The 17193-nt window shown below is 36.4% G+C and overlaps 1 protein-coding gene across 4 annotated transcripts in view; it reads left to right on the top strand.

Moving 5' to 3' along the window:
• Positions 1-17193, top strand: part of AP3B1 (adaptor related protein complex 3 subunit beta 1) — a 288518-nt gene that overhangs the window by 23613 nt on the left and 247712 nt on the right. For all 4 annotated transcript variants that reach the window (XR_004027066.1, XM_003261505.4, XM_030800425.1 and 1 more), the window contains exon 2: positions 4888-4963. Coding sequence is in view for 3 of the 4 variants with exons in the window: in XM_003261505.4 (XP_003261553.2) it covers positions 4888-4963 (76 nt within the window). In the remaining variant the exon portion in view is untranslated. The remainder of the gene's footprint in view (positions 1-4887; positions 4964-17193) is intronic.

Below are 17193 nucleotides of genomic sequence, written 5' to 3'. Positions count from 1 at the left end.
TCACAAATGCGAATGGAGAACCAGATGAGAATAGAGCTTCAGAATCCAGAGGAGGAGGGAATTTCAAGATGGAAGAGTAGTGGTCATATGTATCAGATGTCAACAGAAAGAGCCAAACTTTGTAAAATAATTGAAGAGGTTTATTCTGAGCCAAATGTGAGTGACCATGACCTCAAGAAATCCTGAGAACATGTGCCCAAGGTGGTTGGGTTACAACTTGATTTTATATTTTTAAGGAGACATAAGACATCAGTTAGTACATGTGAGGTATACATTGGCTCAGTTGGGAAAGGCGTGACAGCTTGAAGCAGGGGGCTTACAGGTTACAGGTGGATTTAAAGATTTTCTGATTGGCAATTAGTTAAAAGAGTTAAGTTGTTATTGAAAAACCTGGGATCAAGAGCAAGGTGTGGCTGGGTTAGGATAAAGGGCTGTAGAGACCAAGGTTCTTATGAAGTCTCTTAGGTGGCTGCCCTTAGAGACAATAGATGGCAAGTGTTTCCTATTCAGATCTGTGAAAGTGCTGGACTCTCAGTTAATCTCTAGAATTGTTAGAGCCTGGAAGGGGAAACTATGTAGAGATCCTTCACAGATGCAGATTTTCTTCCACAAAAGGCTGCTTTGCAGGGCGGGTTCAAAAACATGGCAAAGAAGCGTATTTTGGGGTAAAATATTTTGTTTGCCTTCTTTATATGTCATGTGACGTTATGCTAGAGTCAGGTTGGAAAGTAAGCCACGTTATGTAGGGTTAAATTAAAACCCATTTGATGAGAATTTATGGTTTGTAGGGCAGGACTCCTCAGGCCCCTTAGGAAATTGGGCGAGAGAGAAAAAAGGTCAGAGTTTAGTCCTCACAAGTACAGAGGAATAATCTGAAACTATTCATGCGATTTTACCTTGGATTTTTAAATTAAGAGGTTGTTTGTTACCCTGTGTGAGAGACATTTTAAATTAAGGGTAAATGAGATTACCAAGAGTTGAGGAAGGGTCCGTAGGCTTTTTTCTTTTTAATCTTGTGAACAGTATAGGAGGAATATTCATATTTATTTGGATAATTTATGATTCTGACTTTTAGAAAGTTTGTTTGTTTTTTGTTTTTTGAGATGGAGTTTCACTCTTGTTGCCCAGGCTGGAGTGCAATGGCACCATCTCGGCTCACGGCAACCTCCATCTCCCAGGTTCAAGCAATTCTCCTGCCTCAGCCTCCTGAATAGCTGGGATTACAGGCATGTGCCACCATGCCAGTCTAATTTTGTATTTTTAGTAGAGATGGGGTTTCTCCATGTTGGTCAGGCTGGTCTCAAACTCCTGACCTCAGGTGATCCTCTCACCTCAGCCTCCCAAAGTGCTGGGATTACAGGCCTGAGCCACTGTGCCCTGCCTAGAAAGTTAACGGATGGGTGAGCAGGTAAGACACTAGCAATGGAGTTTTTTGTTTCTATTCACTGTTGCATTTATTAAGTGGAGGCTTTGTGCCAAAAGTTTTCCCCCTGTATTACCTCATGACTTAAAAATTTCTTATTTATTATGTTTGTTGTTTCTTTTACTTAATAGAATGAAATCCCTATGAGGGCAAGGGTTTTTCTATCATTTTTCTTCATTGCTGTGTCACAAATGCGAATGGAGAACCAGATGAGGATAGAGCTACAGAATCAAAAGGAGGAGGGAATTTCAAGATGGGAGAGTAGTGGTCATGGGTATCAGATGTCAACAGAAAGAGCCAAAGTTCTGAGCACTCTCCAAGTGAAGCTTAGATCCTAAGTGAACTGAAAATGTTCCTAAGCCTTAATGTTTTGCATAAAAACATTATGAGGGCCACTCCCTTTGGCTACATAGCACTGGGAAATGGTAAGTTCTGACTCTGTTTCCAGCGCTTTTTCTGCACATCCATTCATATTGCAGTGCACCACTTGGATAGTAGCATCTTTTATTGCACCTAAAGAGGTGCCTGTGTTTTGGAATTTTTTGGTAGGGCTCCATAAAGGTCCAACTTTCCCTTTGTTGAATATTTTTATACATCCTTTTTTGGGCATGTATCTCTGATTGGAAATTGCTATTCCTTGTCACTTTTCCAGTCCATCATTCCTGGATGTAAGTTTTAGGTGTTGCTTTCTATGGTACATAAATTTTGGTGTACCATAATTTTGAGGAAAAAGAAGGTAACTTTGTAGTGTGGGGCTCTGAAATGGTAAAGGTCCTTTCTTTTTTCTTTTTAAAATTTCCAGTCCAATATAGATGGATACTTCTACAAAATACAATAAAAAATAAATTACTGGAAAAATAAAATGGGCCAGGTGCAGTGGCTCATGCTTGTAATCATAGCACTTTGGGAGGCCGAGGTTGGTGGATCACCTGAGGTCAGGAGTTCAAGACTAGCCTGGCCAACATGATGAAACCCCATCTCTACTTAAAATACAAAATTAGCCGGGTGTGGTGATGCACACCTGTAATCCCAGCTACTCAGGAGGCTGAGGCAGGAGAATCACTTGAATCCAGGAGGTGGAGGTTGCATGAGCCAAGATCACACTACTGCATTCCAGCTTGGGTGACAGAGTGAGACTCTGTCTCAAAACAAAGAACAAACAAAAACATAATAAAATTAAAGAAAAATAAAATGAAAAAGGCACACAAAATAAAATACAAGCCCCACTTTTTAAATTAGATTCAATGAACATAAAATTACGTTGTCAAATTGTTCCATCACGTTTCTCAATGTGCTTATTCTGAATTTTGGTACCTATCTCCTCATGGGTTAGTAACAAAAATTTGTGAATTAGTCATGATTCTTGGACCAGACTTTCTCAGATCATACTTTGAGTAGCACTGATATAGTGTACAGTACTACATAGTCTTAATTTTCCCCTTAATTTATGTTGTTTTTAGAAGGAGTGGAAGGTTTTAATGAGTTATGGATTATAGATTTATTTTAAAAAGCGGTAATTTACATTGCATAATAGCCCTAACACATCCCTAGTTCTTATATATAACTGGTAAACTTTATTTTTCAGTTATAGTTACTAGTTCATTCTGGGGCTAAAATAAGAGTGACTTTCCTGGTAATAGTAAGATTTGCCTTAACTGTTCAGTTATATATTCTTCTCTGTCCTTTGAAACTTAAAACTGGCCTGTTTTGAACGTGAAAGGAAAAGTTATACCATTTAACACCACAAGATGTCACTTATGTAAAAATAAAGTTGGTATCCTAATACTCAAAGCTAGAAAGCCACAGGTAACTAGGTAAATGAAGACACAGGTAAATTAAAAATGAATATATGTGAAACAACTACTGGTTTTCAGCAAAGAGTTGAGGAAAATATTGCTAATTCAGCATTATTTTGACTCAAATATTGATATTTAGCAAAACAATTAGTATCTAAGATTTATGCAGTAATACATGTTAACTGGTCATATTTGAATCTACATAATGAAGAAGGTAGACCTAAAAGAACTTAATAAAAGTTAATATATTTTGAGGGTAAAGTAGGTGTTATGGTATTTCATAAATCTTTACTGTTTTGGTGACAGGCAAAGAGGAATTTGAGAAGAAACATGTAATTTATATCAGAAGTTTAAATAGATGTTTATGACATATGTGAAAAGTTGCATATTACATCAGGTTGAAACAGTGCCTAGGATTTTTCTTGTCTCAGAACCTCAGAGTTACTAGTTTCTCTGCCTGTATTAATGCAATATTTGTGTTGAAGACTAGCTTTTCTGTTAAACATGAAGAGCAAAACCTTTAGCTTTAATATTGAGATTCTGTTTTCTTGTTTTTAGTTTCAGAGAGCAGGTGCTTGTTCTGGGCACTCTGGGAATTTGGGCTTTGGATGAGCAAACCAAGTTTCTATTAGTTTACGAGTAAGACTATGCCTGGAATTAGAGGTTGGGCTGTTCTAAAAATTGACACTTAATTTCTCTTCATTGCTCACTTCTCTCTCCAGATAAAACTGGTAGAGGAGAATAATGGGACACTTTTGGGGAACAGAAAAGGGGCACAAGCAGGAGAAAATTATTTTCTTTTTTGGCGTGTGTGTGTGTGACCACATTTCCTTTCTATTTAGTTCCTAATTCTTTTTTTTCTTACCTAACTTCAGTAAGATTTTTTTAAGATTTCTTTTTAGGGTTTAGGTTTTTCATTATAAAAGTATACATAATCATTAAGTAAATAGGAAAATACAGCAAAACGTAGAAGAACAAAATACAGTTACATATATAGTCCCATTAATTTCTCTCCCTTTCCTGTTACCTGTGAAATGTGAAAGAGCCTGAAAAGTTTTATGCAGGGATACTAAATTCCTTAAGGTGAACATTTATAGTATGTGTAATAGTTGTATGTTCTCAGAGACAGTTTTTATATATTACTACCTCTACTGTTTAAATATTTGCAAGCTATATTTTTAATTAGGAAGAAGTAGGTGTTTTAATTATTTAATTGTATTTTGTCTTCACTACTGGTCACCATTGCATTTAATTTTATGAGCTGTTTGGAAAGTAAGGCTCTTTTTTTCGTAATAAATTTCATTGCATTTATTCCTTTTGAAAAAAATGTGCTTAGCTTTTACTTATTTTTTTCTTGCAATGACAGTTTGTAACATTTAACCCTTGTATTAGTTTGCTAGAGCTGCCATAACAAAATGCCACAGACTGGGCGGCTTAATCAGCAGAAATTAATTTTCTCACAATTAATGCCTGGGAGTACAAGATCAAAGTGTTGGCATGTTTGGTTTCTGCTGAGGTCTCTCTCTCTGGCCTGCAGATGGCCACCTTCTTGCTGCAGTTACTTAGTATTGCCCATGATATTATTTCTAATTCTTATGAAAATGATATATTTTAAGCTATCTAATATAAAAATCAAAATATGGATTTTTTTCTTCTCTTTTGTAATAGGAATGAAGATCTAAAACAAATGTTAGAGAGCAACAAAGATTCTGCTAAATTGGATGCTATGAAGCGGATTGTTGGGGTAGGTAACATACTCATTTACTTCAATTTTGGAAAAATGGACAAGCAGTGATTATATTATATTCTATATATATATTAAATAATATGTTAAATACCAAGTCTAATATTGTTTGCCCTTAATATTAACTTAGAATTTCCTGTCCAAAAATGTTAAAGAAAAAAGTACATTATTGAAGTGTCAAAAATCAAGAAACTTAGGTTTTAATTTTATCTTTTCTCTGTTTTAATTTCCCTGTATCTAATTTCAAGGTATTTCTACTATGAGAATGAGGTAGTTAGTCATTTTGAAGACAAAATAAGATGATATACAAGCCTATTTTGACTTCCTACAAAGAGAGATAATAAAGAATGATTTTTTTTGTCCTTTCACAGCCTAAATGTTCTGAGCATACTTTCATCTGTTTTTCAAATTCTCTTACTACCAATAGAAACACTTTATTCAGTTTAGAAGCCTAGAACTTCTAATAAATATTATTAAATATAAGAGCATTCACCAGTGTTCAGCTGTAAAGCAAAACATAGACAATTGATTAATAAGTTATGAGGATTCTATTGCCAGAGAATTAAAGATATAATATAGTTCCTTAATTATTTTTAATGTTTTAATTTTAATTTTTTATTTTGCCAGGGCTCTAGTTGTATATACCATCTTTAGTAAAATAGTTTTGCAATTTGTGTTGCACTCTGTATACGTACTCATTTGATTTTCCACATTCACAGAGAAAAAACTTGCTTAATTCCAATCTGATGCTAAGGAGTTTTGCTTTTGTTTCAGTGGAATCAAATTCATAAAACCGATTTTTCTTATTAATACTATCCTTTTTATCACCACCATTGCTGATTTTATTTTCCACTTAATTTTATATAATAAGGTCAAAATTGAATACATTTGCATAATTGCTTAAATAAACTACTGTAATAAGGCGATGACACAACTAAAACAATACTGTTTTCCAGCAGGCAGTGCCATCGTATGAGAGCTTCATATCTCTTTTCCTTTCTTGTTATATTAAAGTCCAAATAACAGGTATCAGCATGCTCTGTTAAAAAGTGAGGTGGTATGAAAATCAAATATATTAAAGTCAAATACTAATTGTATCTGTAGGACATCTATAAGTGACTTGATCCTTGCTTTCATGTTTATGTCATTTGGCAGTATAGGGGCAATTTTGAGGATTCCATTATAAATTTTTGATCTGTTAATGTTATGCTTTATACATAAGAGTATTTATGGGCAGGCAGTTCTTGCTTTGCATGGCTTTTATATACATGAATTTCAGTTACTACAGTTTAGTTAAGTGACACCAATCCCCTAACAATATGGTTCAAATTTCATTTACCATGGTATATTAATTGTGTACTTAGATAATGTACAAACTTGACTGCTAGCTCTTCATTCTACAAATAACTATGTAAATTACAAGCATGTATCATGATCCATGGTCAATCATGTCACTTCTTTCAAAATCTGTCAGTGATTGGTCACTGTGCATCTGTTACTCAGTTTATGCACAGACAACAAAGCATGTAGTCGTGTTGCCTCTTTGTCTCCCAGTAAGAAACACATGTGACATTTTACAGAAATGAATAATTGAAAGAGGCATTTGCCCAACAAAGTGAAAGTACAGCAAAGAAATGAACAGTGATAACATGTAATGAAAATCAGGTAGAATATAAATGAAGTTATACAGAAATAGCTGGCTGTGGAACTATTGACATTACAAATTTTTAAGAGACTGAATTTATAGCTGGAGGAACTTGGTAAAGGTGAGATTTTCAACCAACATAAATGATGAAAGTGATTTTGTTGAAGAGCATGAAGCTGTCTCAGAGGAAGTGATGCTGTCAGAAGACCTCACATTCATTAAAGGGACTCTAGGAGATAGTTGAGAACATTGAAAATGCAAAGGATAAAATGTTGGAAGCTGATCCAGACTTACAAAGGAGCATGATAATTTACTGAGGAATACAAAAGATGCTTCCTCAGTATCATGAGTTAAACACTTAAACACTGATAAGAGAACAAGTTCTGTTCAAACTACTCTTGATAAGTTAATTTTCTTTGCTTTTTTTTTTGTTTTTTTAGAGACAGGGTCTTGCTCTGTTGTCCAGGCTGGAGTACAATTGTGCAGTTGTAACACATTGCAGCTTTGAACTCCTGAGCTCAAGCGATCCTCCCACCTCAGCCTTCTGAGTAGCAGGGACTGCAGATGTGTACCACTATGCCCAGCTAATTTTTTTATTTTTGTTTTTTTGTAGAGACAGGGTCTTGCTATATTGCCCAGGCTGGTGTAGAACTCTTAGTTTTACGTGATCTTCCCACCTCAACCTTTCAAAGTGCTGGGAATATAGGTGTGAGCCAATGTGCCTGGCCAAGTTAATTTTCAGTTTTTCTAACGTTTTAAGTTATAGTATACTAAATATTGATTTGTATTATTTTTTCACTTTCCTATAAATTTATAACTGACAGTAAAAGAGTTATTAATGCTTTGACAGAAATTTTAAATAGTATCCAGGGATTTAGTGAAATAAATTACCTTAATGGGATGTAAGAGCCATAGTTTAAAGAAATAAATAAGGGCAGTCTCTGCTTTGCATGGTAGTGCAGGTCTATGCCCTGCAGGAATGCAAGCTGAAACCATGGAAAGAAATCTTAATAAGCCAATTGGAAAAATTACAATTGATCTATGATGCTTAAAATTTTTGTCAAAACAAGAAAATTAGCTGAGTCTGGTGGTACACTGTTTTGAGTTAATGACTGTAATACATAGTTTTGTATAAATCTTTCCAGACTGACTGTTTATCCCTTGTTCTTTCCCTTTCTTCCTTCAGTAACAATGCTTTGGTTCTATGCATGCTTTAAAGGATTCAACTTGGGGCTGTTGCTTGCATCTTTTTAAAAATTATTGGGTTGGAAATTGTTTAAAAGACCAAGATTTTTCTGCAGTGCTGGTGTGCATCAGGATGAATTCCTGGTTATCAAGCCTGAGGTTTTACTGGTGATGTGACACCTATAGAACTTTAGTGGGTTTTCTATCAGCTTTGCTCCAGTGTAGTCTCTGGAATACAAAATAAGGGTCAGTTAACTTTCTGTATCTCCATTTATTCTTGGCTGTTGATTCTTAAGAGTTACTGTTGGGTCCGAAACCCTTTGAAACCTTTTCTCTCTGTTTTTGTTACCTGTGAATTAACTAGCAGTTTTCTATAAATTCAAAATTCTGAACTTGTATCTCATCTTTATTGCTTTGAAGAATGACCCGTGGAAATTAAAAGTTAAACATAATTTCCTCCTTTTTCAAAAAACTGGGTTTAAAAATTATGTGAATTTTTGGATCTAGATTATTATTCAATACAGTCATGCATCACTTAGAGTCATGCATCACTTAATGACCGGGATGCTTTCTGAGAAATGCATCCTTAGGCAGTTAGTTGTATGAACATCATAGAGTACTTACACAAACCTAGTATACTTACACAAGCTTACTACACACTTAGGCTATATGGCATAGTCTATTCTTCCTAGGCTGTAAATCTGTACAGCATGTTACTGTACTGAATACTGTAGGCAATTGTAACACAGTGGTAAGTATTTGTGTATCTAAACGTATCTAAACATACAAAGTTACAGTAAAGATACAGTATTATAATCTTACATTAAGATTATATATGTGGTCCCTTCTTGACCAAAACGTGGCACATGACTGTAATTTAAAAATAACACTGCTGCTCATGCCTGTAATCCCAGCACTTTGGGAGGCCGAGGCTGGCGGATCACAAGGTCAGGAGTTTGAGACCATCCTGGCTAATACGGTGAAACCCCATCTCTACTAAAAACACAAAAAAAATTAGCCAGGCGTACGTGGTGCACGCCTGTAGTCCCAGCCACTCGGGAGGCTGAGGCAGGAGAATGGCGTAAAACCCGGGAGGTGGAGCTTGCAGTGAGCCCAGATCGTGCCACTGCACTCCAGCCTGGGAACAGAGCAAGACTCCGTCTCAAAAAAAAAAAAAAAAAAAAAAAACACAAAAAAAATTCAATCAGTGTAACATATCACATTAACAGAAGGAAAGGGAAAAATCCCTCACAATCATCTCAATTTATGCAGAGAAAGATTTGACAAAATTTAATACACTTTCATGATAAAAGTATTCAACAAACTAGGAATAGGAGGAACCTACCTCAGCCTCTCTGTTAAAGAGCAGGTGTGGAAAACCCAAAACTAGCATCATACTCAACAGTGAAAGACTGAAATCTTTTACTCCAAGGTCAGAAACAAGGAGGCTTGCTTTTACCACTTCTATGCAACACAGTATTGGAAATTTTAGCCAGAACAATCATGCAAGAAAAAGAAATAAAAGGCATCCAGATGGAAAAGGAAGAAGTAAAATTATTTTTATTAACACCATCTTATATGTAGAAAACCCTAAAGATTCCACAAAAAACTGTTACAACCAATATGCAAGTTTACCAAAGTTGCAGGATCGAAAAGCAACACATCAAAATGACTTGCATTTCTATACATTAACAATGAACAATTTGAAAAGAAAATTAAACAAATATTTATAATAGCATCAAAAAGAATAAAATATTCAGGAATAAGCTTAACCAAGGAGATGAAAGACTTGTACACTGAAACATTACTGAGAAAAATTAAAGAAGACACAAATAAATGGAAAGGCATCTATGTTTCTGGGTTGGAAGACTAATATTCTTAAGATGTCAAAATGTATATTCAATGCAATTCCTATCAAAATTCCAATGTTGTGCTTGGCAAAAATAGAAAACAATTCATCCTAAAATTTATATAGAATCCCATGAGTCCCTGAATAGCCAAAACAACCTTGAAAAAGAGCAAAATTGGCTGGGCACAGTGGCTCATGCTTGTAATCCCAGCAGTTTGGGAAGCTGAGGCAGGAGGATCGTTTGAGCCCAGGAGTTTTAGACCAGCCTAGACTACATGGCAAGACCTTGTCTCTACAAAACTAATAATAAGAAAAAAATTACTGCCTGTGCCTGTGGTCCCAGCTGCTTGGGAGGCCGAGATTGTGGTATCGCTTGGAGTGAGCTGTGTTCATGCCACTACACTCCAGCCTGGGCAACAGACCGAGACCCCAACTCAAAACCCTGTCTCAAAAAAAAAAAAAAAACAAAATTGAATGTCTCATACTTCCTGATTTCAAAACCTGTAACAAAGCATAGTAATGAAGACATTGTGGTATTGGAATAAAGACAGACAATGTATAGACCAATGGAAGACAATAGGGAGCTCAGAAATTAACCCTGACAGATGGTCAAATGATTTTTGATAATGGTGCCAGATCAATCAATTGGGAAAAGACAGTCTTTTAAACAAATAATATTGGGGAAACTGGATTATCTATATGCAAGAAAGTGGTGTTGGATTTCTTTCTATATCACACCATAGATTAAACCAAAATGGATCAGAGATCTAAATGTAAGAGCTAAAACTATAAAACTCTTAGAAGAAAGCATAGAGAAAAAGCTTCATGACATTGGATTTGGCAAAGGATTTTTAGATACAACACTAAAACATGAACAGTAAAAAAAAAAAAAGTAGGTTATTTGGATTTTATCAAAATTAAAACTTGTGTGCATCATAGGACACTGTCAACAAAGTGAAAAGGCATCCCATAGAATACAAGAAAATATTTGCAAATCATATATCTGATAAAGGATTGATATCCAGAATATATAAACAACTCCCACAACTTAACCATTAAAAACCTACCAAATGGCTGGGTATGGTGGCTCACGCCTGTAATCCCAGCATTTTGGGAGGCCGAGGTGGGTGGATTACTTGAGGTCAGGAGTTTGAGACAAGCCTGGCCAACACGGTGGTCTCTACTAAAAAGACAAATCCTGTCTCTACTAAAAATACAAAAATTAGCCAGGTGTGGTGGTGGGTGCCTGTAATCCCAGCTGATCGGGAGGCTGAGGCTGGAGAATGGCATGAATCCAGGAGGCAGAGGTTGCAGTGAGCCAAGATCACACCACTGCACTCCAGCTTGGGTGGCAGAGTGAGACTGCATTTCAAAAAACAACAACTGGTGGCTCACACCTGTAATCCCAGCACTTTGGGAGGCCAAGGTGGGCAGATCACGTGAGGTCAGGAGTTCAAGACCAGCCTGGCCAACATGGTGAAACCTCATCTCTTCTAAAAATACAAAAATTAGCAGGGCGTGGTGGCGGGCGCCTGTAATCCCAGCTACTTGAGAGATTGAGGGAGGAGAATTGCTTGAACCGGAAAGGCAGAGATTGCAGTGAGCTGAGGTCGCGCCATTGCACTGCAGCCTGGGTGACAAGAGCGAAACTGTCTCAAAAACAAAACAAAACAAAACAACAGCAACAACAACAACAACAACAAAAACCGACCAAATGAAAAAATGGGTAAAAGACTGGAATAGACATTTCTCCAGAGAAGATATATAGATGGCCAATAATTACAGAGAAAGATGCTCAGCGTCACTAATTATTAGGAAAATGGAAATCAAAACCATAGTGAGATCACTTTGCACCATTAGGATGATTATTATCAAGAAAACAAAATTGTAAGTGTTGGTGAGGGTAGAGAAATAAGAACTCTTATGCATTGCTGGTGGGAATGTAAAATGGTACAGTTACTGTGGAAAACAGTATGGTGGTTCCTTAAAAAACTACAAATGGGATTATCACATAATCCACCATTCTCCTTTTGGTTATATACAGACAACAATTGAAAGGAGATACTTGAACAGATATTTCTACATCAGTGTTCCTAGCAGCATTATTTGTAGTAGCCAATAGGTGGAAACAACCCATGTGCTCATCAGTGGATGAATAAACGAATGTGGTACATCTGTGCAATGGAATGTTACTCAGCTTTAAGAAGGAATGGAATTCTGATGCATGACACAACATGGATGAATCTTGTCATTACGCTGAGTCAAATAAGCCAGACACAAAAAAAAATATTGTATGATTCCACTTTTATCAGGTACCTAGAATAATCAAACTCATAGAGACAAAAAGTGGAATGGTGGTTGCCAGTGGCTGGGGGGAAAGCGAGAAATTGGGAGCTTGTCTTTCAAAAATCATTTTGGATATTTATTTTAAATATTATGAACCCTATTAAAAATAGTTCTGTAGGCATGAGCTCTGTCCCACTCCTTATGCTTTCACTTTTTTTTAACTTACATTCCTCCTCATTCTTTTTTTATTTTCTATTTTTAATTTTTGAGATGGAGTCTCGCTCAGTGGCCCAGGCTGGAGTGCAGTGGTGTGATCTCAGCTCACTGCAACCTCCACCTTCTGGGTTCAAGCAATTCTTCTGCCTCAGCCCCCCAAGTAGCTGGGATTACAGGCATGTGTCAACACGCCCAGCTGATTTTTGTAATTTTAGTCGAGACGGGGGTTTCACCATGCTGGTCTTGAACTCTTGACCTCTGGTGATCTGCCCTCCTCAGCCTCCCAAAATGATGGAATTACAAGCATGAGCCACCGTGCCCGGCCTCTCCTCATTCTTTAGATTTTTGGTTTATTTTCAGGTGACGGGGGCATTTCATTTAGGAAGAGAATGTAGATGGCATTCTTTCAAAGTCCTTGCCTGTCGGAACAGGTTTCTGTTTTTTTTCCATGTGAAAGTAGATTACTTAAGAATAGTATTATTGGGTTGCAATGTTTTCTTTTCCTTAGATTTTTGTAGATTTTATTCTTGATTTCATCTGGCTTTAGCTGTACAGAGCAGAAATGTGACGTGATGACAATGAGATTGCTTTTTTAAAAAACATTTAATTTTTATTTCTTTTAATGTTATTATTAATTTTTTTTTGTTTTTTGTTTTTTTGAGATGGAGTCTTGCTCTGTCGCCCAGGCTGGAGTGCAGGTCTCAGTTCACTGCAACCTCTGCCTCCTGGGTTCAAGTGATTCTCCTGCCTCAGCCTCCTGAGTAGCTGGGATTACAGGCGCCCACCACCACACCCACCTAATTTATTTGTATTTTTAGTAGAGATGGGGTTTCACCATGTTGGCCAGGCTGGTCTCCAACTCCTAGCCTCAAGTAATACATGCGCCTTGGCCTCCCAAAGTGCTGGGATTACAGGTGTGAGCCACTGCACCCGGCCATATATATATATTTTTTAAATTTTTGTGGGCACCTAGCAGGTGTATGTATTTTGGGGGTCCATGAGATGTTTTAATACAGGTGTGCATGTGAAATAAGCACATCATGGGGAATGGGGTCTCCATCTCCTTATACCTTTATTCTTCTGAGTTACAAACAATTCAGTTACACTCTAAGTTATTTTAAAATGTACAATTACATTATTATTGATTGTAGTCACCCTATTTTGCTGTCAAATAAAAGGTCTTATTCATTCTGTTATGTTTGTACCCATTAACCACTCCACCTCCCCTGTATCCCCCACTTCCCTTCTCAGCCTCTGGTAACCATCCTTCTCTACTCTATGTCCATAAGTTCAGTAGTTTTCATTTTTAGATCCCACAAGTAAGTGAGAACATGAGATGTTTGTCTTTCTTTCTTCTTTTTTTTTTTTTTGAGACGGAGTCTTGCTCTGTCACCAGTCTGGAGTGCAGTGGCACGATCTCGGCTCACTGCAAGCTCCACCTCCCAGGTTCACACCATTCTCCTGCCTCAGCCTCCCAAGTAGCTGGGACTACAGGCACCAGCCACCACGCCTAGCTAATTTTTTGTATTTTTAGTAGAGATGGGGTTTCACCGTGTTAGCCAGGATGGTCTTGATCTCCTGACCTCATGATCCGCCTGCCTTGGCCTCCCAAAGTGCTGGGATTACAGGCATGAGCCACCGCGCCCGGCCAGATGTTTGTCTTTCTATGCCTGGTTTATTTCACTTAACAAGGTCTTCAGTTCCACCCATCTTGTTGCAAATGACTGGATCCCATTGTTTTTTATGACTGAATAGTACTCTATTGTGTATTTGCCCCACGTTTTCTTTATCCATTTGTCTGCTGATGGACACTTAGGTTGCTTCCAAGTCTTACTATTGGAAACAGTGCTGCAGCGAATGTAGGAGTGCAGATGTCTCTTTGCTCTGCTGATTTTCTTTCTTTTGGGTTGTACCCAGCAGTGAGATTGCTGGGTCATATGGTAGCTCAATTACTAGTTTCTTTTTGAGGAACCTCTGAACTGTTTTCCATAGTGGTTGTACTAATTTATATTCCCACCAACAGTGTACAGGGGTTCCCTTTTCTCCACATCCTCACCAGCATTTTTTGTTGCCTGTCTTTCTTTTGGGTATAAGCCATTTTAACTGGGGTGAGATGACAACTCATTATACTTTAGATTTGCATTTCTTTGATGATCAGTGATGTTCAGCATCTTTTAATATGCCTGTTTGCCAATTGCATGTCTTCTTTTGAGTAACATCTTTTCAAATCTTTTGCCGTTTTTTTATCATTTGATCAAATCTTGCCCGTTTTTAGATTATTAGACTTTTTCCTATAGAATTGTTTGAGTTTCTTATATATTCTGGTTTTAAATCTCTTATGAGATGGATAGTTTGCAAATATTTTCTCCCATTCTATGAGTTCTCTCTTCACTTTGTTGATCATGTCCTTTGCTGTGTAGAAGCTTTTTAACTTGATGTGATCCGATTTGTCTGTTTGTGCTTTGGTTGCCTGTGCTTGTGGGGTATTACTCAAGAAATCTTTGCCCAGACCAATGTCCTGGAGATTTTCCCCAATGTTTTCTTGTAGTAGTTTCATGGTTTGAGGTCTTAGATTTAAGTCTTTAATCCATTTTGATTTTATATTTGTATATGCTGAGAGATAGGGATCTAATTTTGTTTTTCTGCATATGGATATCCAGTTTTCCTAGCACCATTTATTAGACTGTCTTTTCCTCAGTGTATACTCTTGGCACCTTTCTCAGTTCTCTGTAGGTGTGTGGATTTGTTTCTGGGTTTTCTATTCTGTTCCATTCGTCTGTGTGTCTGTTTTTATGCCAGTACATGCTGTTTAGTTACTACAGCTTTGTAGTATAATTTGAAGTCAGGTAATGTGATTCCTCCAGTATTGTTCTTTTTGCTTAATATAGCTTTGGCTATTCTGAGTCTTTTGTGGTTCCATATAAATTTTAGGATTTCTTTTTCTATTTCTATGAAGAATGTCATTGGTGTCTTGATAGGCATTGCATTGGATCTGTAGATTGTTTTGGGTAGTAGGGACATTTTAATAATATTGAGCCTTCCAAGCCATGAACACAGAATATTTTTCCATTTTTTGGTGTCCTTTTCAATTTCTTTCTTCAGTGTTTTATAGTTTTCACTATAGAGATAGTTCACTTATTTGGTTAAGTTAATTCCTGGGTATTTAATTTTGTGTGTGGCTAGTGTAAATGGGATTACTTTTAAAATTTCTTTTTCACCTTGTTCACTGTTGGCATATAGAAATGCTCCTGATTTTGGTATGCTGATTTTGTATCCTGCAAATTTACTTAATTTGTTTATCAGTTCTAATAGTTTTGTGGTGGAGTCTTTAGGTTTTTCCCAATATGAGATTGTATCATCTGCAAACAAGGATAATTTAATTTCTTCCTTTCCAATTGGAGACCCTTTATATCTTTCTCTTGTCTGATTGCTCTAGCTAGGACTTCCAGTGGTATGTTGAATAACAGAGATGACAGTGGGCAACCTTGTCGTGTTCCAGAGCTTATAGGAAAGACTTTCAGTTTTTTCCCATTCAGTATGATACTAGCTGTGAGGTTTGTCATATACGGTTTTTATTATGTTGACGTATGTTCCTTCTATTCCCAGTTTTTTGAGGGTTTTTATCATGAAAGGATGTTGGATTTTATCAAATGGTTCTTCAGCATCAATTGAAATGATCCTGTGGTTTTTATTGCTCGTTTTGTTGATATGATGTATCACACTGATTGATTTGTGTATGTTGAACCATCCTTGCATCCCAGGGATAAATCCCACTTGGTCATGATGAGTGATCTTTCTGATGTATTGTTGAATTCAGTTTTCTAGCATTTTGTTGAGGATTTTTGCATCAATATTCATTAGAGATATTTGTGTGTCATTTTCTTTTTCCTTGATGTGTCTTTCTCTGGTTTTGGTATCAGGGTAATACTGGCGTCGTAGAATGAGTTTGGAAGTATTCCCTCCTCTATTTTTCAGAACAGTTTGAGTAGGATTGATATTAATTCTTATTTAAATTTTGGTAGAATTCAGCAGTTAAGCTATTGGGTCCTGGGCTTTTCTTTAGTGGGAGACTTTTTATTACAGCTTTGATCTTGTGATTTGATATTGGTCTGTTCAAGTTTTGGATTTCTTCCCAATTCAATCTTGGTAGGTTGTATGTATCTAGGAATTTGTCCATTTCTTCTAGATTTTCCAATTTATTGGCATATATAGTTGCTCATAGTAGCCACTAATGATCCTTTGAATTTCTGTAGCATCAGTTGTAATATCTTCTTTTTCAATTCTGATCTTATTTATTTGGGTTTTTCTCTTTTTTTTCTTAGTCTGGCTAATGGTTTGTCAATTTTGTTTAACTTTTCAAAAATAACTTTTTGTTTCATTGATCTTTTGTATTTTTTCATTTCATTTTCATTTCTTCTCTGGTCTCTATTATTTCTTTTCTTCTACTAATTTTGTGTTTGGTTCACTCTTGCTTTTCTAGTTCCTTAAGATGCATCGTTAGATTGTTCTGTTGAAGTTTTTCTTCTTTTTTGATGTAGGTACTTACAGCTATGAAATTCCCTCTTAGATTTTTCAGTTTCTTTCCTAATTACTTCATTGACCCACTGGTCATTCAGGAGCATATTATTAATTTCCATGTATTTGTATAGTTTTCAAATTCCTTTCGTTATTAATTTCTAGTTTTATTCTATTGTGATCAGAGAAGATGCAATTATTTCAACTTTTTGAATGCTTTAAGACTTGTTTTGTGACCTAACATATGGTCGATCCTTGAGAAAGATTTATGTGTTGAGGAAAATAATGTATATTTTGTGGCTCTTGGATAAAAGGTTCTGTAAATATCTATTAGATTCATTTTTGTCTCTAGTGCAAATTAAGTCTGGTATTTCTTGATTTTCTGTTTGGAAGATCTGTCTGATGCTGAAAGTGGAGTGTTGAAGTCTCTAGCTGTTATTGCATTCTGGCCTGTTTCTCTCTTTAGCTCTAATAATGTTTGCTTTATATATCTGGGTGCTCCAGTGTAGGGTGCATATATATTTAAAATTGTTA

Source organism: Nomascus leucogenys, chromosome 2 (genome assembly GCF_006542625.1).
Source record: "Nomascus leucogenys isolate Asia chromosome 2, Asia_NLE_v1, whole genome shotgun sequence".
Lineage (NCBI taxonomy): Eukaryota > Metazoa > Chordata > Mammalia > Primates > Hylobatidae > Nomascus > Nomascus leucogenys.
This window is presented reverse-complemented; position numbering and strand designations above follow the sequence as displayed.